This window comes from Medicago sativa, chromosome 1, assembly GCF_051527215.1.
Source record: "Medicago sativa cultivar Bolivia chromosome 1, Bolivia_mono, whole genome shotgun sequence".
Taxonomy (NCBI): Eukaryota; Viridiplantae; Streptophyta; class Magnoliopsida; order Fabales; family Fabaceae; genus Medicago; species Medicago sativa.
In genome coordinates, this window is record NC_140749.1 from 3,056,763 (window position 1) to 3,077,237 (window position 20,475).

Genomic DNA, 20,475 nt, shown 5'->3' on the forward strand with positions numbered 1-20,475 from the left:
TAAAGTAAGAGAGAATTGTATTAGCCTTTTGTTAAGTCTCTTTAAATGACATTCACTTCCCTGTAGTTTTCAAAATGAACTTACCTACTCTATACTTACTAAAAACAATTGCGCCTATCATTTTGTTTTTGTCATACTTGCTTTTCTAGTCATTCACCAAAAAGACACTAGAATACACACCAATTGTGCCACTAGGAACATTACCATACCTTTCAAATTGCATATATAAGATGTATGTGATCATACCTCTACAGATTAAAGTGAAAACTCTAATCATGTCATATAGTGAATGATAAGCGGACGTGCAATATGTGTGGTGAAAAAAATGTTCAATGTGATTTTTATAGCAAGTCTAAGAGAGGTGAGTGCATTTTGAAAACTAGAAGGAATCTAGGTACAAATGTCAACACAATTTTTCCATATAGTTAAGGTATAAATAGTAACTAAGAGGAAACGTCGCCAATAGATTTAGATTTGAAGAGTATTACTCTCTCGACTCTTTTATAATGTCGTTTTATAATATATTTTTTTACCCAAATTAATATATACAACTAATACAATTTGTTGTTTTTGCACAATCAAATTATTCAACTGAGTGATACAATTCAACGATCCAGTACATGTATTTTGAGCAAAGTCTAAATGAGATTAAATCTGATTCATGAATAATAATCGGGTTTGTTCGAGTTTAGTAAAGAGTTAAAATATTCGATCAAATTTAATAAGATTTAAGACCAGTTATAATTAAGCCGTAATTTGGTCACCCTAATCGCTCGGTCACTCACTAGTAGAGTTGCTTGGTAGCATAAAATGAAGAGAAGAAGAAAGTGACATTTGCATTTGCAAATTGAAAAGCAACAATTTAACGGCTCTTCTCCAAAACCTTCTTCTGTTACTTTTCCCCTTTCATCTCTCACCGACATCAACAACAACAACATTTTCCGTTGCCGTCGCCGATCTTCCTCCACCACCGCCACCGCCACCGCCAGATTCACTTCATCTCGTAAAACTCTTCTCATTTTTAGATTTAACACTTTTCTTATTCTTCTTCGTTTTCATTATCATTTGTTGCATGTGTAATTGCTTGTTTTCTGTTTGATTTTGGGATGTGTAAATCTTATCTAATCAAATTCTTTCAATGTGATACTTTTGTTGAGTTTCATCGTTTTTTCGCCCTAGTTCCTTCTGGATTTATTATTTTAGAATATAGTTCGGTTTTCCGATGAGCATTATGCTGAATAAAACTCCTGAGGATTGTTTTTTTTTCTACGAACACTGCATTTGCTATATTTCAATTTGAAACTGAAAACCACAAGTAGAATTTGAAATTGATTTTGACTTGTTTGGTTGCTCACAAGTAGAATTGATTCTAACTTCAAATTAGAATTTGGAAGCTTAATTACATTAACAGTATCATTGTTCTTTAGTTTCAGTTGCTTGGATTGGATGATGTGGTATATCCTGTTTGGACTTTGGATTAACAGGTTATCTTTGATTTTTAATTTCAGGGATACAGAATGATAGGATCCTTTCTTACCTGGGCGCTTGTGTATGTTTCATACTCCAATTTTTTTGAATCTATATGGTGATAGTGATTAGCATTGTGATGGAACATTATGACATTGTTTGATCCATTTAGCTGACCCCACTTAGTGGGATAAGACTTGGTTGTTGTTGTTGTGTCTGGTTTAATGATTGGCATTGTGGTATTTGAAATTTAATGATTTTATTTGTCCTTTGGTGTAATGGCAGGAGTGTTTTTGGCTATGCCTATCCAGCGTATGAATGCTATAAAGTAGTTGAAAAGAATAAGCCGGAAATTGAACAGCTTCGATTTTGGTGCCAGTATTGGTATGCAATATTGTTTGATCCTTGATGCTAAACGTGTAGTATTTGATAACTTGTGATGAATAATGATACTGATCCTGTTTTTATTTTTCCATGTTGCAGGATTTTGGTTGCTGTTATGACAGTGTGTGAGAGATTTGGAGATACTTTTGTATCATGGTAGATGACTCTATCTTTGAAGTTTTCTGTTCTAATTCAAATGCAGTTTATCATGGATTCTTATTTTTGAATTGAATTCTTCTTGAAGGGTCCCAATGTATTGTGAAGCTAAGTTGGCATTTTTCATATTTTTGTGGTACCCCAAAACAAAGGTATATAATTATTTTCTGTGGTAGAATCTGATATAAACATATTATTTGCATTTCTTCAATATGATGGTAAAGTTTACCTTTGTGTTAGGGAACAACATATGTATATGATTCCTTCTTTAAACCATATGTTGCAAAACATGAGCCAGAAATTGATCGGAGCTTGTCGGAACTAAGGACAAGGGCGGGAGATTATGTAGTTTTGTATTCTCAAAGAGCTGTTAGTTACGGTCAGACTAGAATATACGACATTTTGAAGTTTGTTTCAGCACAATCAACACCAGCACCTCAGTCCGCTCAGGTAGTTCATTATGATTATGCATTGGTTTTGTTTGCTATTACATTTGAGTTTGACTTAACTTTGGATATAAGTACTTATGGATGTGCATATCAGAACACAGTGAAAGCCACATACAACTTAATACATACCTGTTAAATCATTAATCTAGGGCGATTTGAACTAGGAAACTAACTAATAACTGGAATGACTCTCATTTTTTTTTCCTTTTCTGATAAGCAAAATGACTCTCATATTTTATTTTATTCGTTTATACTGTTGAATATATTTCATTCCATGTGTTTGTATCGTTAGTCATCGTAAAGTTGTTTTATTCGTTTATACTGTTGAATATATTTCATTCCATGTTTTTGTATCGTTAATCATCGTAAAGTTGTTATTCACTTGAAATTTTGTAGATTAACATTTGATTGATCATTAGTATGCATATTGTAGTGTTCTTTGCTGGCATTATATATCCTTTCCTTTCTTTTCCATCTTGAAAGTATTCATTGTTGGAGGAAAATGGGAGAAAGGGAAATAACTCTTTATCACGCAATCATAATTCATATTTAATATATGAACAAATTCGATACAATGAATGATTACATAGCACTGTAATTATGGCAACAACAACAACCTGGCAACCTACTTAACTTGTAACTAACAACGTTACATCAACCATTTTATTCTCTTAACATATCTCACTCTTCTTCTTGCATGTTTTCACTTAACAAACAAATTCTCTTGAAATTGCAGCAACGACCGGGACCGGGTGTGAGAGTTCGTAAACCTGCACCTGCCAAGGGCCAACCAGCCGCTGCTACAGAACCACAAGTTGAAGAACCCCCGTCTCCTGCCTCTAGCACAACTTCAAGTCAGTTCCAAAAGGAAGTAAAAGAGGAGTTATTGGATTCTCCACAAGCTCCTAAAGTAGCCCCTCCTGTTGCAGGTTTAAACAAACAGAAGTCCTCTGTAGCTGCTTTAAATAACCAGAAGCCTCCTGTAGCTGCTTTAAATAACCAGAAGCCTCCTATAGCTGGTTTAACTACTCAAAAATCTTCTGTAGCTGCTTTACATACCCAGAAGTCTAATCCTTCATCTGAAACAATTATCATATCTTCTTCATCAACAGAGTCAGAACCAAAGAATATTGAATCAACAGCAACATCCTCCTCTTCAGCAACTGAAAATGGAAAATCTCTTGTAAAGGATGAGACCAGAATGGAAGAAAGTATTCGGGTTACACAGGGAAGACTAAGAAAAACCAGATCAGTAGGAACCCAGTAGCACAAAATTGTCGATGTTTAGCCGGAAATAGGGTAGTTGGACCATTTTAAAGCGTTATGTAACGGTTTCGGATTTATTGCTGCATTTTATTTCTTTTTCTTTTAATATGAATTTGTCTAGGCACGGAATCATAGTAGCTTGATGCCACTTTTTTATGGAATCATATTTTGATGGGATGGATATTTGCATCGGCTCCTCTGTATAGCAGGTCTTCACGATTAAGTGTAACAGACAGTATTAACTTGTTTTCAGAAACTTTAGTTGGTTAACAATAACATTTTAAATTTAAATTCTACTTTGCAGTGAAATTGATAGTTATCATCAACATACAAGAAGTATTTTCAAAAGCAAATATTTGTAGTAGTTCAAACAAATGCTGCAACATAACCAATTGTGCTTAATATATTCATTGCAGGAGCAAGTAGGAAGGTGAAGTGTGGCAATGTACATAGGTTATGTTTGGATGGTTTATTTCGGCTTATCTACTGACGTAAATTTTGTGACTTTGTTTGGGAGAGCCAATGAAAACAACTTATGACAATTTTCATAAGCTGTTTTCAACTTATTTTCATAAGTTCTCCGGTATAGCTTATATAAACAACTTATAGTCTTGTAAAAATAAATAAAAATAAACAACTTATAGCATATACACAAACATTTTAACGTTATTTTATCTTTGTTATAAAATAGCTTTTGCAAGGTTATACATAAATGCTTATCAGGATAAGAGCTCTGTGTTATAAGTTGTAAATAAGTTGTTTATCCAAACATATCCATAGTTTCGGTTTCCAATAAGCTGACATTTAGGGTGTGTTTGGTTCAAGTTATATTTGTAGATTCCTGGGAATAAAATCATAAAAATGCATATGCCTATGTTTGTTACAAGTTTATTAAATTTTATTTCTAGGTATAAAATGTTCCTTGGAATAGAAAAGTTTTTCCAAAGAAAATGGTGGGAATAAAGTTCCCATGGAGATGAGAATAAAATTATGTGTAATTACCTATTATATTTCCTATTTTTAAGGTTCCTTGAAATATTATAATGTTAACCAAACATTTTTTTTTCTAAATACCGGAATAAAATTCCTATCCTTATATCCCAAAGAATGTTATTCCTAAGAATAAATTTGGTACACTTGAAACAAACACACCCTAAACAACATAAAATTGAAGACTTATTTTACTGCCATTTGACTTTGGAATTTCTAAGGATTTGTACCGTTATAACAACATATATTTGTATTAGTTATAAGATTTCTGAGTGAAATAACTGAATGACACGTAATAGAAGCCCTTCGTGCCATGGCAATAATGAAATTGAAATTTGGTTAGAACTACTTGTGTGATTTGATTATTTGTTAAAACTCTTGAGAAATAGTTTTGTTTATGGATGTAATGTTTTGCATTATATAACAATAGAGTGACATATCTTATATAGAGTCTCATACCATTCCGTGTTTCAGATGAAATAAAATACTAAATGTTACTTGTCGTATTCTATTGTTTTAGAATTTATTTTGCGTACTTGTGTATTTTTAGTTAAGATTTATTTTTACCATTCCGTGTTTCAGATGAAATAAAATACTAAATGTTACTTGTCGTATTCTATTGTTTTAGAATTTATTTTGCGTACTTGTGTATTTTTAGTTAAGATTTATTTTTAAAAAGAATGAATTGATCTTTCTAAGTCATGCTTACCATTAAGCAAATGAATGTTTTAAGAAAATGTCGTGAATGATTGAGAATTAAAAAAATGAACATAATGCATTGTGAATGAATGAACTTGGTAAATGAATGTAGTGATAGTCGATGATAGATATTGTGAAAAATGCATGTTTAAGAGCTTAAAAAAACACCATCTTTATCAAGAAATGTTGTACGTTTACCTGCCTAAAACAAGCGCATATTAACTTACACTAGGTTTATTTATGAAAAATCGGGGTGGAAATGAGAAAAACCAAAGGGCGAAAAACAATTTTCTCAAAGAAACGGGCTTTGTGTTGGTCCTATAAATAAAATAAAGGGTTAATTATGTTTTTGGTCCCTACAAAATTGCGACCTTGTAAGTTTAGTCCTTACTTAATTTTAATAGCATTTTTAATCCCTACAAAAAATTTCTGCACTCAATATTAGTCCTTACTCAATCCAAATTTGTTTAATTTATGCTTAAACTCTTAAGTTTTTCAACAATTTTTTACAGGCGTGTTAAGAACGTTATTAAAAGGTCCTCCGAAAAAAATATCGCAAAAATTTGATTTCTACGTCCATATTTTTGTTACTTATATCTTAAACTTTTGTCGTTTTAAAAAATTCATATTTAATTTATTTCATGTTAAAAAATTATAGATTTTAGTAAATGAACCATTCATAGTGTTCTAAACTTGTATAAAAAGAATCGTTAAAAAATTTAAGAGTCTAAGGATAATTAAACAAAATTTATTTTAGCAGGGACTAAAATTATAAGTAATTTTTTTTTGTAGGGATTAAAAATGCTATTAAAATTAAGTAAGGACTAAACTTACAAGGTCGCAATTTTGTAGGGACCAAAAACATAATTAACCCTAAAATAAAAAATAGAAATTAAGAAAGAAATTGAAAAAAAATGCACACAATGGAGCCACGTGGAAGATGAAAAACATAACCATGTCATGTGGTTGTGACAGCTTCACCACTGAATGGATGATGATTGATGATGTTCACTTGTATTGTTGATTGAGAGTTTCATTCATTCCATTGCCTAACACATTCAACACTTAGTTGAAGTTGAAGTGAATGAGAAATGACAATATCTTATTCACTTTCACTTCCTCAATTACATTCCACTTTTCTTTCTTCTCCTCTTAAATCCTTATCTACTACTACACAATTAGCTAGAAATAAATTTCAACCAAAACCCACATTTTATCCACGTATTAAAGCTCTTGAACTTGATCAAAACACGGTTGTTTATAATTTCCTCCTATTTCTTATTCATTCATTCAATGTTTTTTTGTTACATATTTATCTTAAATATGTGAGTGTTTGTTTTTTCAGGTAGTTGCTATAACTGTTGGTGTTTTGAGTGTGGCTGTTGGAATTGGCATACCAGTGTTTTATGAATCACAAATTGATAATGCTGTAAAGTGTTTTTACCATTTATTTATTACTATATCATATAATAATGTGTTGGATTAAAATTTAGTTATATATGATATATACGTACCTTTTTTTTTTTTAATTTGTTGCAGGCCAAAAGAGATAACACGCAGCCCTGCTTCCCATGCAATGGTTCTGGAGCTCGTAAGTATCATTTTTTTCTCTTCAATTTCATCATCACACTTTATACTTTTATGAATGGAGGAGCATTATGGAGGTAGCTCACAAGTTATTGTTAATTTGGAGTAGTTGTTAGTACATAACTAACTACTTATATAATATTGTTGCTGTTGTAGTGTAATGTGCAAGGCCAGCGTTTGAATTAGCTTTTAGTTCATTGGAATTTCTCGATTAAAATATGTCTATGATTCTTGACATACACCAAAAAGTTTATATGCTTATAGGCAGTGTTTGTGGATAAGTTTTTTTTATAGGTAGTGGTATTTCTTGTCTTAACTCTTAACCGTCATGTTCTCGAGGGAAAGAGACTTTGGTAATATGGAGTTCGGTTGGGAGTTAACTGTCAAGTAAAGTCTGACCAATGATTGTTCAAGCTAGCATTTGTAAAAGATTGCTTATAGGTAGTGTTTATGGATAAGTTAAATTATATAACTTCTGGAAGAAAAATAATTTAAAATGCAGAATTTCATTCTAAATTAGACAAGAAGTTATTATTTTAACTTTTTATCGGTATTGTACGATTCTTTTAATAATTCTTTTTTTTAGAATTGTTTGTTGAGCTCTAAGTCAAAGGGAGTGTGGAGGTAGTACGTATTTGCTTGCAAAGAAAATTATATATTAATTGCTTCTCACTAACACTGTTTTCCATATTATTAATCAGTATTTTATTAAATCTGATTCATTTCTATCTATACCAAGAATAATAAAATAGGTTATTGCAATTTTGTTTTTATTGAAACTTTTTGCGATGCTTATGATTGTGTCTGGTTGCTTTGTGCCGGTTACTAGACACTAGGTTGTGAATGTAATCAGTTCAAGTCCATATCAGGTTGCTAATTTCTTTACCAATCTTATCTTTGAAAATGTTACACTTTTGCCAGAGAAATGCAGATTTTGTTTGGGAACCGGTAATGTGACTGTTGAACTTGGTGGAGCTGAGACGGAGGTCTCTCGCTGCATAAATTGTGATGGTGCGGGTTCACTGACATGTACAACTTGTCAAGGATCTGGAATTCAACCTCGTTACCTTGATCGTAGGTACGGTGTTCAATCTTATTTTCCCCTTTGTAATAATTTAATAATGAATAAGATTAGTCATTATGTATACCATGATAATTTGTCATTTGGCGCACGTTTTGCAATAACCATGAAAATTGCTAACACTATTTTGTGTTTAATATTTGATCAGAGAATTCAAAGATGATGACTGAGAGAAGCTAAGATTGAGGGGCACTGATTTTGGATTTAATAGTGATGTTAATGTACTCATTCAATTTCTTTGGTCTCTGTACACACCACATATAACTATCAAAGTTATGTTGATGCTTTCATTTGGTTTACAATTTTAACCAATGATATTAGGCCACTCCCTTTCATGACCTATCTATGTAAAATTTTGGTGTTTGTCGACATTATTTATTGAATGTCCTGTTGTAAAGATTGAATTTTGTTGTGCATATGGCCCCAGGAGAAAGTAACTATGCCTACATAACTATCACCGTTGTTGATTATGTTTTTGTAAATGAGTTTACTATCTTAAATGGCTGATATTATTACTTCTTTAACAATTTTAGAATTTAGAAGGACAATAAGCTTTAGTAATGGTGATAGGGTGAGAGCCTGAGAGGTCTCACTAAATTGCTCAAGGTTATTTGTTCAAATTTTGTATTGCCACTGTAACAACGATACTAGAAGCCTAATTAGTTTCTTAAGTGAGAGGTAATTCTATGTTATAGCCTGAAATTGCTAGAAGCCATGTCAGTTTTGCTTTTGATTGCAGCAAAAGTGATAATGGGTAGGTATTTGGCATTAAGGATAGCTTTAAGTTTGAATTGATTGTCACACTGTTTTTTGGAGCTCTAAGAATGAAATGTGAAATCAAGTTCTCCTTGTCTGTGATAGAATATAGATTTTGCAATTTAGCTTCTGCAGATTTGATATGGTTTTCCACTTTTTATTTGGGATTACTGAAGATAGATTAGAATGACACAACATTGTGTTTTTTTTGGAATGTGTATTTTCTGAAGTGACTTTAGGGGTTGGGAAAAGTATCTCCCTTAATATATGCAAGCTTGACCCATAATAATCATGGTGTCAGTATACCCTATGGTTTTGATTTGTTGATAACACTTCTGAATGAAGAAACATGAACAGTTGGGTTCCTTTATCAGTAGAATGAAGTACAACAGAAGTCTTCTCATTTTTTCAACCATCTTTACCATTGCAGGTTAAATGAAGTTAATGGATTACAAATTCAATATAAAATGGTTTGAGTCATAAATCATTAACATGGCAATAAAATTTGCAAAGGATATCACTTGTTTACATTTAATTAACAGATATCAAAGATAGCTGCAGATAAAATGGATCATCAAAATCATATTTAGAGAAATAACTATAGGAATCATGTTCAGATGAAATGGCACTTGAACAGTTTAGAAAGGTTGCAAGAGCTAAAACAAAATTACTTACAGCAAAACAAAAAAGAAGGGTATGCTAAGTCCATTGCCTAAGTCAATGAAGCCAACTTCAAAATGGCTTAAACCTATACTAACGGAAGGAACTTTTACTGCACTTTCCTTGCAACCATGTCAACCTTATCTTGACACTTTTTAAAGAAATGAATGTCTCTCTGAAACTAGGATTCTCAAAGAGGTCCAATGCAGAAAGGTAAAGCTTTTGATCGATGCCTTGTATTTCATCCAGAGCCTTGATGCAGTTTGTTATGGAAAATTTATCATCACTTACACTTGAAACAACTGCTCTTAACCTCGACACCGAAATCATCTCTAACATGGCTTCTGCCATAGCATTGCACGTGTCCTGATCTAGACTAGTAGTTTGTGTCTCATTATGACGTTTCCTTTTCCTATCAAGAGAATTCTTGGTCACTTTCTCAACTGTTGAGATATTCCCTGGAATGGATTTTGATGATGATGGATTTTCATAATGTGAGACCCCAATTTCTGGATATGAAGTCAAGTAAGCAGCATTGATACTGACAGATTTATCTAACTCTCCATAGTGACTAGATTGAGCGTATTTCCCATCAGCAGGCAAGTCTGTGAATATTGCACAAAGTTGCTCATATATCGGACAATCTTTCCCTTTAACTGTTTCATTCCTAGGCTGCGCCTGTATAGAAAACATAACAGATTCATATAAAAAATTAGATTTGACTCTTCTAAGGTAAACAATTCAATTTAGAGAATAATGCATAAGGAAATATTGGTATAAAGAAAGGAACTTAACTTACCCCTATGTCTTCCCACTGTTCAAGGCCAATGTAAAGGGGATCATCTATTACAAAGCCATTACTTTGATCATTAGTAGATTTCAAATTATAGAAGCGCGTCCGGAGGACATCAAGATGCTTCCTCAATTGATTGTTATTGAAATTAAGGTCTGTTTTCCTATTAAATTCATCACGAATGTGATTCCACGTTTTCTTGTCAAAAGTATCGTTTTGTCTATTCCCCAGTTGAATCTGCTTAACAACCAAATCTGCAAATATCTTGTCAAGTGATGCTGTCCATCTTGTCCTTGAACGCTCTTGCTTGGGTTGATTACTGGATTCAAGTTCCATCTGCACCTGCATGAATGCTTAAAATTCAGTAATTTGCTCAATAAGATTCTCATGAAAACACCTTTCACATATACTACACCGAACAACAACAACAACAACAACCAAGTCTTATCCCACTAAGTGGGGTCAACTACATAAATCAAACGATACTATCATATACCATATTCTATCCAACTCATTAATCTCTAGATCTTTTTTACTAGTTTCTTTTATAGTTTTGTAGGTCTTCATCTACCTCTAGTGATTTGATTGTCCTCCATTCGATCTACTCTCTTAACTTCAATTCCGAGGTATTCTCTCTGCATGTCCAAACCACACAAGCCTAGTTTCCACCATCTTTTCTACTATAGGTGTTACCCCATCTTTTGTGTTGATTCTTTACAATCCAACAGTTTGTACCATACAACATCGTCGGTCTTATAGCTGTTTGCTAAAATTTTCCCTTCAACTTGAGCAGCACTTTCATATTACATAAAATACCTGAGACCCTCATCCATTTCAACAACCCAACTTAAATTTGATGGTTTACATCTCCTTCTATTTCTCAGTCGTTTTGTACTATGGATCCAAGATATATAAATCGTGTAACTTGTGGTAAGATATGATCTCCAACTTTTACATATTTTTGCTAAAAGCTTATACCTACCCATGTCATGATCAACAATAGCATTTTTACAGAAGTGTCACAACTATCTTAAAGGGCACCATAACTAAAACAAAAACTGCCACCAAATTTTATTTGATTCAAGAGTCTATTATTTGCAGATACGAGGTAGAACTTAACCCCACTATCTAAAAACTGCCACCAAATTTTATTTGATTCAAGAGTCTATTATTTGCAGATACGAGGTAGAACTTAACCCCACTAACTAGCATTCTATATAATCAGTTCAGAAACAGTTACACTCAAGTTAACTATGCAGAAAGAAAGGAAATAAAAAGAAAAATTTACAGCCTCAAACTCCACATCTTTTTATTCATATCATGGAATTGCTATTTGCTATACTATATAAAAGACCTCCAACATTCAATTCACTTAATTAAATAGAAATAAGAAATAGAAATACAAACGAAATTCAAAAGACCAACACAGATAAACCAGAAAACATCAAACCAATGGGTGAAGGGGAAAGAAACCTTGTTTCAACACTACGTATCGATCAACTAAACTAATGCTGAGCATCTTTGTTTACAACTAGGAATTCCCTTTATTATGCATTTCAAGGCTCAAATTCAGTAAATACAAATGTAAGATATTGATAGCGATAACTTAGCAGCTTAAAATAATAAACATGTTAGAAGATTAGGATAAATACAATTAAAGCAATAAAAGAAGGGATATTCTCAGATAACAAATCCTACATTGATTACAACTTTATCTCACAACCACATGAGGATGGAAATCCCTTATTCATGAACTATGATGACCAAGTAGAGATCCCTGTTTCCTAGGATTCAAGGATCCTAGAACCATTCAAGAATCCTCATGTTAAAAACAGGAACCCGAAATTCAAACTGCCAATAACTGCTGGTTAGTGTGGTCACAAGTCAGTAAGTTAGAGCCGTTTTATTCTAGATTCATTGATTAGTTAGTTTCAGGCTATGAAACACATACTCAGACACGACCACGTCGACACCGATAATAATTTGAGAAAACGACGTAATTCAATGAAATCATATGTGTCGGACACACTAATCCAAGGAGTGTATATGCTTCATAGGTTTCACGGGAAGTTTAGGTAGTTAGAAAGTGAATGCTAGGGTGAAGTGGGGGGGACTATATGAGCTTGGGTTAAAAAATGAACTAGACAACAAAACACAGTTAGTAAATCCAAGGTAGTTAAAATTGATGAAAAAATCATGAAATGGTAAGATTATACAAAATTCATAAAACTGATTATATATCATAAGTTCAACAAATTGGAAATAATAAATCCCCTATGCATGTTTGTTTGTTTGTTTGTATGATAAATAATAAAACAATGTAGATGAAAAGAAAGGTCGACAATAGAAGCAAAATAAGCAGCAGCAGCATTGTGATTATCTAACGTAATGTTTAAGAAAAAATAAAATAAAATGAAAAGGGAAATCAAATTGAATTGAAAATTGGAAAGGTAAAACCCTAATAACTAAAACTAAGAATGAAGAAGAAGGTTTTGAAATTCAATACCTGGCTCAACAGCTTCTTCGAGTTGAAGATTGAAGAAATGTTGAATTTGAATGAATCCAAGTGTGTTAGTATTATCAGTTTGAAGAATCAAATAACCGAATTCAATTTACCAGAGAACGTGTGCGAGTGACTCAGTGAATATTCATTTAATCTTTCTCATTTTTTATTTTATTTTTATTTTATCTAATTCTTTTTTATTATTCACCTCTTTTATGGAAGAAAACAAACATCAGGCGTAGTGATTGGCTGATTTCACCGTATCCATAACTCTCGTATTAGGATTAGGATGTCGTTTATTTCCCTTGTTTTTAATATACTCACTCTTTCATAATACCAGTTGTTTTTTTTAGGAAATTACACGTACTAAAAATCAAATAAATTTTGTTATTTTTAATGATTTTTTTTATTTTTTCTATAATACCCTTAACCATTTATTATTGTATTATATTATTTCTCTCTACAATAAATAGGTAAGTGTATTATTGACAAACCAATAATTAATGTTGCATTGAAACTTGAAAGGGACAAGTAAAATGAAACAAAATTATTCTCCAAAAGCGACATGTATTGTGAAACAGAGGGAGTAACTTACTTGCTAAAAATTCCCCTCTTGATGCAGTAACATAGCGATGGCATGGAAAAGCGGGCCGCCCCGTTCCGTATAGGTCCATCCTGTCTAATTTCATTTTTGCTATCATATGATTTTGATAGCTAAATAGTATGATATGTAATATATTACAGGTTAATTTAAAAGATTTTACATTATATTTGAACTGTGATGTGATGTTCGAACTTTTTATTGTTATTTAGTGGGCACAAGAACATGCACTTCGGTACCTATATGATATGGGGATTAATGAGTTTCTTCAAATAACTAATTGTTCAAGAAAATTCTAGTTTAATTCTTATCTAAACTCTACTTACCTCTTCATCAAACTCTAGATTATTACGGTCCATTTTCAAAGATTCGGAAGGTTAACAAAATATTAAGATGATTAACACTAAACTTATCATCTAGCAAAGTCAAAGGTACGAGTATTTTTTACAAAACATATACGAAGATGAACACTACACTACACTATCTGATCTAAATGGTGCCCATTATTATCCCTGTCAAAATGAACAGTGGCGAAGCCACATATAACACTCTGTGGGCTTGTCCCCCACAAAGTTTTCCATAACATCGTGATTTCATGCATATATACACTAATATACACTAATAATATATACACTAATATATATCATGTCCAATTACATTACATATATGCACTAATATAAATATTATTTACTTATTATATTTTCTCAAAAAAAGTTTTATCAACCTTCCATAAAGATGTTATGGAACCTATTAAACCAAAACGTCTGGTTCTACATATCTCAACATCTTCTTTTATGTTGGTGTCATTTTCCTTAATAATTAATATATGATAATAATGTAATTATATATTATGGAAAAAGTTATGAGGTTTCGAATCAAAATGGATTATCAATCTCTCTATTAAAATTACAAAAACAAACTTTGGTTTTTATTAGTCATTTTAATTTTTAAATGTGTCTTTAGTTAGTTAATTTAATCTTTAAATATATTTTTCGTTAATCATTTTGGTCTATACAATGAATAATAAAAAAACCATTTGAAGATGTGTTCATAGTTTTGATAAATTTCAAATATTTTAGTGAAAATATATGATACATTTGGAGATCAAAATGACTATTCTAAATCGGCATCGATCTCTAAATTAGTGTTGTACATCAGCGTTTAAATTATTTAAGATGACCCTGCTAAAAATTAGAATAGGGTTTCTAAATTATTCAAGATGACCATATTACAAATTTATATATACATTGCCCCCACTATTCAACATTTCTGCCTCCGCCACTGAAAGTAAACGTAAATCAATTTAATAATTTGTTCAAAAGGATCAGAGGCTAGGAGTCGTAAATACTAGAATATAAATATAAATTCATTCCAAATTCATTGAAGAGATAAATATAAATTCATTTTCATCATCATTCCATTTAAATTTCTTACACCAACAAGATAAATACTAGAATATATACCTAAAGGGTTTTGCTAGAAGCCATCCATGAAGATGTCTTTTAGCAATCCACACCTCAATGTGTGATTTTCACATTTTAGTTATAACTTTGTCAAAAGACACTTTTATAAAAATTAATTGATGTCTTTTAACAAATGTTCATAGAATAACTTGCTAAAAGACACCTTCTAGCAAAACCCATATATAAAGATCATTTTTTGTTTTAAATAAGCAGTCCATAATTTGGTGTAGAAGCAAAATCACGCCTACACTATTATTTTGGTGTGCCATGTTGTCTTGAACCCCAAAAGTGACACATCACAACTCCTCCGATCATAGAATCCTGAACAAGAACAAGAATCTCGTATTCGAACATGGACATGGACATGGACCTCGACAACAACAAAGGTTTCCTTCTATAACCTTCCTCATTCTCTCTCTATATTCATACATATATGAGAATGAGAATGAATCATGGAAATTAATTAATAATTAAACTCTTTTTTATGTTAAACGACGCAGATGCAAAACCCATTTTGGTAATCTTAGTTGGTGCACCTGGAAGCGGGAAATCCACCTTCTGTGAAGAGGTTATGCGTTCCTCTTCTCGCACCTGGGTTCGCGTTTGTCAGGTTTTCAACCTTTGCCTTTTACCTGTTCGATAAAATGCCTCACTGGGTTTCACTGTACTTTTTTGCCTTTTCTTTTTAATGGTAACTGATAACCATTAATTAAGTTGAAAACTATGAACTATAAGCACATTACATGACAATGACACGTAGACATTGAAAAAAGTCATTGCATATAACATCGTGTGTTGCGGGTGAATTAATCTGTGTTGTTCTCTTTGGTTTCACTTTTTCATTGGAATCAAAATGTACTACTTTTTTTAACTTCATGTTCCATTCTATTATGTTTTTGTAATAAATAATAATACATTAAACATAGAAAGAATAACATCTATTGTGTCATTTTCTGTCTCATTCTAATATATCTATTAAACACTACTTTAGTTTGCTTGATAGCCCTGTGTTGAATCAAGGGTGTGTGTCAGTGTTATACTTATGTATGAGTTATTCCTTTCGATCTTCATCCTGATCTTGGATATTTTCATACACGCCTATATTTGGAAGATCCTATGCAATTTATGGGTGTTCTAGTTTTAGTCTGCACGAGGGCTTTAGGTGTGTTATCTTTTTTTGTAATAAAAAACAATACATCAAACATTAAAAAAATGTGTGTTGAGTTATTTTCTGTCTTGTTCTAACCTGTCTATTAAACACTACTTTAGTGTGTTTGATAACCCTGAGGTGAATCAAGGGGTGTGTGTTATACTTGTGCATTTTGATCTTCATCTTGATCTTGAAAATTTTCACATATGCTTTTATTTGAAAGATCCTAAGCAGTTAATGCGTGTTCTATTTCTAGTCTGCTTGAGGGCTTCTAGGTGTTTTTGGATTGAGGATAAGGGAATTCTTCATTCCCCACTTAGTGGGAAAAGGCTTGGTTCTTGTTGTTGTTTGGAAGTTTGTATTATGAGGGAAGGAAAGTGAGGAATTTTCACTGAAACTTCTTAACCTCAGTTTTTGTGAGTTTTATTAGGCAGCTCCGCAACTATAATAATCTCTTGGTGCATGACGTGATAAATCTACCTGCTTTGATTGCAGGAGGTGGTTCTGAATCTTTACTAATATTGGCTGTACTTTCTTTCTATTGCTTTAGGACACTATTGGAAACGGTAAAGCAGGAAGTAAAGCTCAATGCCTAAGTAGTGCAGCTAGAGCATTGAAGGATGGGAAGAGTGTATTCATTGACAGGTGCAATCTTAATAGAGAACAGCGGTCAGATTTTTTAAAGCTTCGGGGTGAATCCCAAATAGATATCCATGCAGTTGTACTTGACCTTCCTGCTAAGCTGTGTATTTCTCGATCTGTTAAACGATCTGGGCATGAAGGAAATTTGCAAGGTGGAAAAGCTGCTGCAGTTGTGAATAGAATGCTTCAAAGTAAAGAGTTGCCCAAATTAAGTGAAGGCTTTAACCGAATAACATTTTGTCAGGGTGAGAGTAATGTCAAAGATGCTATTGATACATATCAAAAACTTGGGCCACTGGAGAACCTTTCACATGGCTGCTTCGGTCAGAAAAATCCAGATTCCAAAATCCAATCTAATATAATGAAATTCCTGAAAAAGGTAGAGGTACCAGTTGATACTGCATCTAAAGAAAATACCATTGGAGACTCTACTTCCCAGACTTCTGGAAAAAATGATTCCCTCTGCAAAGATATGGACAAAATCCCAACAGCGCATGCTAATTCCAAGTTAGGGTCAAAAGATATAGAAGGTCAGACTGATAAATCTGCTGGTTCCTGTCACAATCAAGTTTCTCTTGATGATATTCCGACTCTGGCATTTCCATCTATTTCAACAGCAGATTTCCAATTCAACCATGACAAGGCAGCAGATATTATTGTTGAGAAGGTTGCAGAGTACTCAAATAAGATGGGGAATGCCAGACTTGTTCTAGTTGACTTGACACATAGATCAAAAATTTTGTCCTTAGTTAAATCCAAAGCGGCAGAAAAGAACGTCGACACCCAGAAGTTCTTTACCCATGTTGGAGACATCACTCGCCTTTATTCAACTGGAGGTTTGCGCTGTAATGTCATTGCAAATGCTGCGAACTGGTGAGAATGAGATTATATGATTTTTCTGCATACAAATAATGTAATTCCAATGCTGAAGTAGATAGTTAGTAAACACGCAAGAAAATAGACCTCAAAGAACTGCATGTGTGAAAAATATGAGTTTTATATGATATGCTGTGTGTTTTAGGCTTTGTTTGGGAGTTTGGAGGGGAGGGGAGGGCTTTGGGTGGTAGGAAATATAGGGAAAAATTGAGAAATCTTTCTAAAAATTTGAAAGAGTATTTTTTTTAGAGTGATAAATTAATGCTTATGATTAATATATATTTTTTTAATTTAAGAATATTATATCAACGTAGATTAAAGTTGAAGAATTCATGTAAACCCTCCAAAACCTTCCAAAACCCTCCTCCAATACAATTTTTGAATTCCCTGAAATGAGGAGAAATTATGAAGAAAAATGAACCCCCCAAAGCCCTCCTCTCCCAAAGTTCTCTATTTTTTCCACTTGCTCCTTCCTTTTTTCAAAAACCCTCCCCTCCAAACTCGCAAACAAAGCCTTAGGATTTCCTCGATCGCTAGCTGTCTGATACCACAATAGGAGGTTTCTGTTAACTGTAATTTTTTTGCGATCAAATTCTAGACTAAGGCCTATCACTTTTTCGTATGTGATGCATCTTCTACTGCCAATGCTTAAGCTTGCTTATTGATTTGAATCTCATTAGTTTTAACTCATTTCCCAGGGATAGAATATATTTTCAGTTTTTTTTTTTTTTTAATAATGTTTTCGGCAATTAAACCTGTCATTTTTCACATGGTCTCTTGGTTCAAATGAAAAAACATTTGCAGGCGACTGAAACCTGGCGGTGGAGGTGTCAATGCATCAATTTTTGATGCCGCAGGTCCTGAACTGGAGTCTGCAACCAAAGAAAAAGCAAAGACTCTTTCACCTGGGAATGCTGTTGTCGTCCCTCTACCTTCATCTTCTCCTTTGTTCACCAGAGAAGGTGTGACCCATGTCATACATGTCCTTGGACCTAATATGAATCCACAAAGACCAAATTGTCTGAACAATGATTATGAAAGAGGCTGCAAGGTTCTCCAGGATGCTTATGCATCACTATTTGAAGGTTTTGCATCAATTGTTAGGAACACGGTACATCAAAATGAAAACCTTGGAAAAAAGTCTTTGGAGTTGCAAGATCAGTCTGAACAGTGTTCCAGAAATCATTCTACAAATACTGATCAAAAGAGTAAGAGAGATGCTGATCATGGATTGGAAAAAAGCAAGAAATACAAGGGAACCCTTGATGGTTTTGACACGACCTTTACGGGTTCTAGAGATGAAAAGGTAGATTCAGAGCATAAAAGAACCGATGGGAGCACAAAGAAGGCATGGGGATCATGGGCTCAAGCTCTTCACCTAATAGCTATGCATCCTGAAAAGCATAAGGATGACTTGCTTGAAATTTCAGAGGACATTGTTGTATTGAATGATATGTATCCTAAGGTGAATTCATCTTTTTTTCTTCACTTTTTTCCGACATGCTTGACTCTTTAAATGTATTGCACTGAATTTCTCTATGCTTTGCAGGCACAAAAACATGTTTTGGTGTTGGCACGGAGTGGAGGTCTTGATTGCCTGTCAGATGTCCAAAATGAGCACCTTTCGGTATTGAAAAGGATGCACGCAGTGGGTTTAAAATGGGCTGAGAAATTCTTGAGTGAGAATTCTTCACTGGTATTTCGCCTTGGATATCACTCGGTATGCAGAGTTTATTTCAAGACCTATTTTTTTCACTTGGTGAATGAGTGAATTTGACTCAAGCATGTTTTTAACCGTAAAACAAATTTAAGTTAGCTGCGGCCAAATTGAATTGAGGTTGAAAATTATTTTTTGTGGCTGGGCATATTTTCGTCATTAACTCAATAACTCTACAATTAATTGATAATTCAGCATGGAAACAGTTAAAAGGATATATATTTGAAATTTGTGAAAGAAATAAGCTATTTTAAAAGGATTTTTCTAATGTATACAAGGTACCTTGCACACTCTAAGGATCATTAATTGCTCACTTTTTTTCGGTTATTAATTATCTGTTTGCATGTGTTGGAAAAACCAATATGAAATAACTCGATCGTACTATTGTTATGCTGAGAAGGTGCATCTACAAGTAGCTTAAGTCATGGTTAAGTTTTTTTTAATTTTTATGGGCATGCTTCTAGGTCCGACCCCACTTAGTGGGATAAGGTTTGGTTGTTGTTGTTGGCCATGCTTTTAGGTGTTATCTGTAAACTAAAATTTTCATGGCTTGTAAAATCTTATTTTCCCTCTTTTTTGTGTACATTATATACATATATGTTAAAATTTCTGGACATGTCTACGTTCTGCAGGTTCCTTCAATGCGACAACTACATTTACATGTTATTAGCCAGGACTTTGACTCAAAACATTTGAAGAATAAGAAGCACTGGAACTCGTTTAACACTGCTTTCTTTCGCGACTCAGTAGATATAATTGATGAGGTATCTATTCATGGAAAAGCAACATTGAAAGATGACGACAAGCTACTGTCTATGGAGTTGAGGTGCCACAAATGTAAAAGTGCACATCCAAACATACCCCGCTTAAAGTCGCATATTAGTAGCTGTCAAGCACCCTTTCCTGCTTACCTACTCGAAAACGGGCGTTTGGTTGGTGCTTGCACCAAGTAAGTGCTAATCTATAAAAGGAAAAGAACGAAAAATATATACATAGACTCATCTTGGTCAAATAGAGAAATATCTAATGTTACAGTGCTAATTGTTTTTGAACTGCTGGTCAATCTCCCAACTTCGCTTTGGGGTCATACCACAGTCCTTAGGCACATATTCGTGGTAAAATTTGCAAGGAGTTAACAAATGAATACTTATTATGTATGTGTAGAAGCAACTTAATTCGTATTGTCTTCTTTTTCTATCAATTCTTAAATTCTCATGGAAAAAAGGTTTTGTAAA

At 33.1% G+C, this 20,475-nt stretch overlaps 4 protein-coding genes across 4 annotated transcripts; 3 read left to right on the forward strand and 1 right to left on the reverse strand.

The window, feature by feature from the left end:
- Positions 1-837: 837 nt before the first annotated feature.
- Positions 838-4,013, forward strand: LOC146951754 (uncharacterized). Its single transcript, XM_085754855.1, has 7 exons — positions 838-1,003; positions 1,509-1,549; positions 1,753-1,851; positions 1,951-2,007; positions 2,096-2,159; positions 2,248-2,457; positions 3,193-4,013. The coding sequence occupies exons 2-7, from the start codon at positions 1,518-1,520 to the stop codon at positions 3,721-3,723; spliced, it is 993 nt and encodes a 330-aa protein (XP_085610981.1). The 5' UTR covers positions 838-1,003; positions 1,509-1,517; the 3' UTR covers positions 3,724-4,013.
- Positions 4,014-6,450: 2,437 nt separating this feature from the next.
- Positions 6,451-8,533, forward strand: LQY1 (DnaJ/Hsp40 cysteine-rich domain superfamily protein). The gene is made up of 5 exons (XM_085754785.1): positions 6,451-6,664; positions 6,757-6,840; positions 6,951-7,002; positions 7,920-8,076; positions 8,228-8,533. Exons 1-5 carry the CDS (start codon positions 6,503-6,505, stop codon positions 8,247-8,249), a joined length of 477 nt encoding a protein of 158 aa, XP_085610911.1. The 5' UTR covers positions 6,451-6,502; the 3' UTR covers positions 8,250-8,533.
- An 858-nt stretch (positions 8,534-9,391) lies between these two features.
- On the reverse strand, positions 9,392-12,979 carry LOC146951756 (L10-interacting MYB domain-containing protein-like). The gene is made up of 3 exons (XM_085754772.1): positions 12,795-12,979; positions 10,295-10,630; positions 9,392-10,173 (listed from the first exon to the last, which is right to left on the reverse strand). The coding sequence occupies exons 2-3, from the start codon at positions 10,622-10,624 to the stop codon at positions 9,589-9,591; spliced, it is 915 nt and encodes a 304-aa protein (XP_085610898.1). The 5' UTR covers positions 10,625-10,630; positions 12,795-12,979; the 3' UTR covers positions 9,392-9,588.
- A 2,089-nt stretch (positions 12,980-15,068) lies between these two features.
- Positions 15,069-20,475, forward strand: APTX (APRATAXIN-like protein). Its single transcript, XM_085754797.1, has 6 exons — positions 15,069-15,241; positions 15,356-15,465; positions 16,556-17,520; positions 18,328-18,988; positions 19,073-19,243; positions 19,873-20,475. Exons 1-6 carry the CDS (start codon positions 15,208-15,210, stop codon positions 20,191-20,193), a joined length of 2,262 nt encoding a protein of 753 aa, XP_085610923.1. The 5' UTR covers positions 15,069-15,207; the 3' UTR covers positions 20,194-20,475.

What these genes read in the sequence shown, in the direction of transcription:
- LOC146951754 (XM_085754855.1), top strand. Translation starts at nt 1,518, where the DNA reads ATGATAGGATCCTTTCTTACCTGGGCGCTTGT. An exon ending in TTTCTTACCTGGGCGCTTGT is followed by an intron (nt 1,550 to 1,752) that starts GTATGTTTCATA and finishes GTGTAATGGCAG; the next exon opens with GAGTGTTTTTGGCTATGCCT. An exon ending in TGTGGTACCCCAAAACAAAG is followed by an intron (nt 2,160 to 2,247) that starts GTATATAATTAT and finishes CCTTTGTGTTAG; the next exon opens with GGAACAACATATGTATATGA.
- LQY1 (XM_085754785.1), top strand. Translation starts at nt 6,503, where the DNA reads ATGACAATATCTTATTCACTTTCACTTCCTCAATTACATTCCACTTTT. An exon ending in TTGAACTTGATCAAAACACG is followed by an intron (nt 6,665 to 6,756) that starts GTTGTTTATAAT and finishes TTGTTTTTTCAG; the next exon opens with GTAGTTGCTATAACTGTTGG. An exon ending in CCTCGTTACCTTGATCGTAG is followed by an intron (nt 8,077 to 8,227) that starts GTACGGTGTTCA and finishes ATATTTGATCAG; the next exon opens with AGAATTCAAAGATGATGACT.
- LOC146951756 (XM_085754772.1), bottom strand. Translation starts at nt 10,624, where the DNA reads ATGGAACTTGAATCCAGTAATCAACCCAAGCAAGAGCGTTCAAGGACA. An exon ending in AACAGTGGGAAGACATAGGG is followed by an intron (nt 10,174 to 10,294) that starts GTAAGTTAAGTT and finishes TTTTCTATACAG; the next exon opens with GCGCAGCCTAGGAATGAAAC.
- APTX (XM_085754797.1), top strand. Translation starts at nt 15,208, where the DNA reads ATGGACATGGACATGGACCTCGACAACAACAAAG. An exon ending in ATTGCAAATGCTGCGAACTG is followed by an intron (nt 17,521 to 18,327) that starts GTGAGAATGAGA and finishes AAACATTTGCAG; the next exon opens with GCGACTGAAACCTGGCGGTG. An exon ending in TTCGCCTTGGATATCACTCG is followed by an intron (nt 19,244 to 19,872) that starts GTATGCAGAGTT and finishes TACGTTCTGCAG; the next exon opens with GTTCCTTCAATGCGACAACT.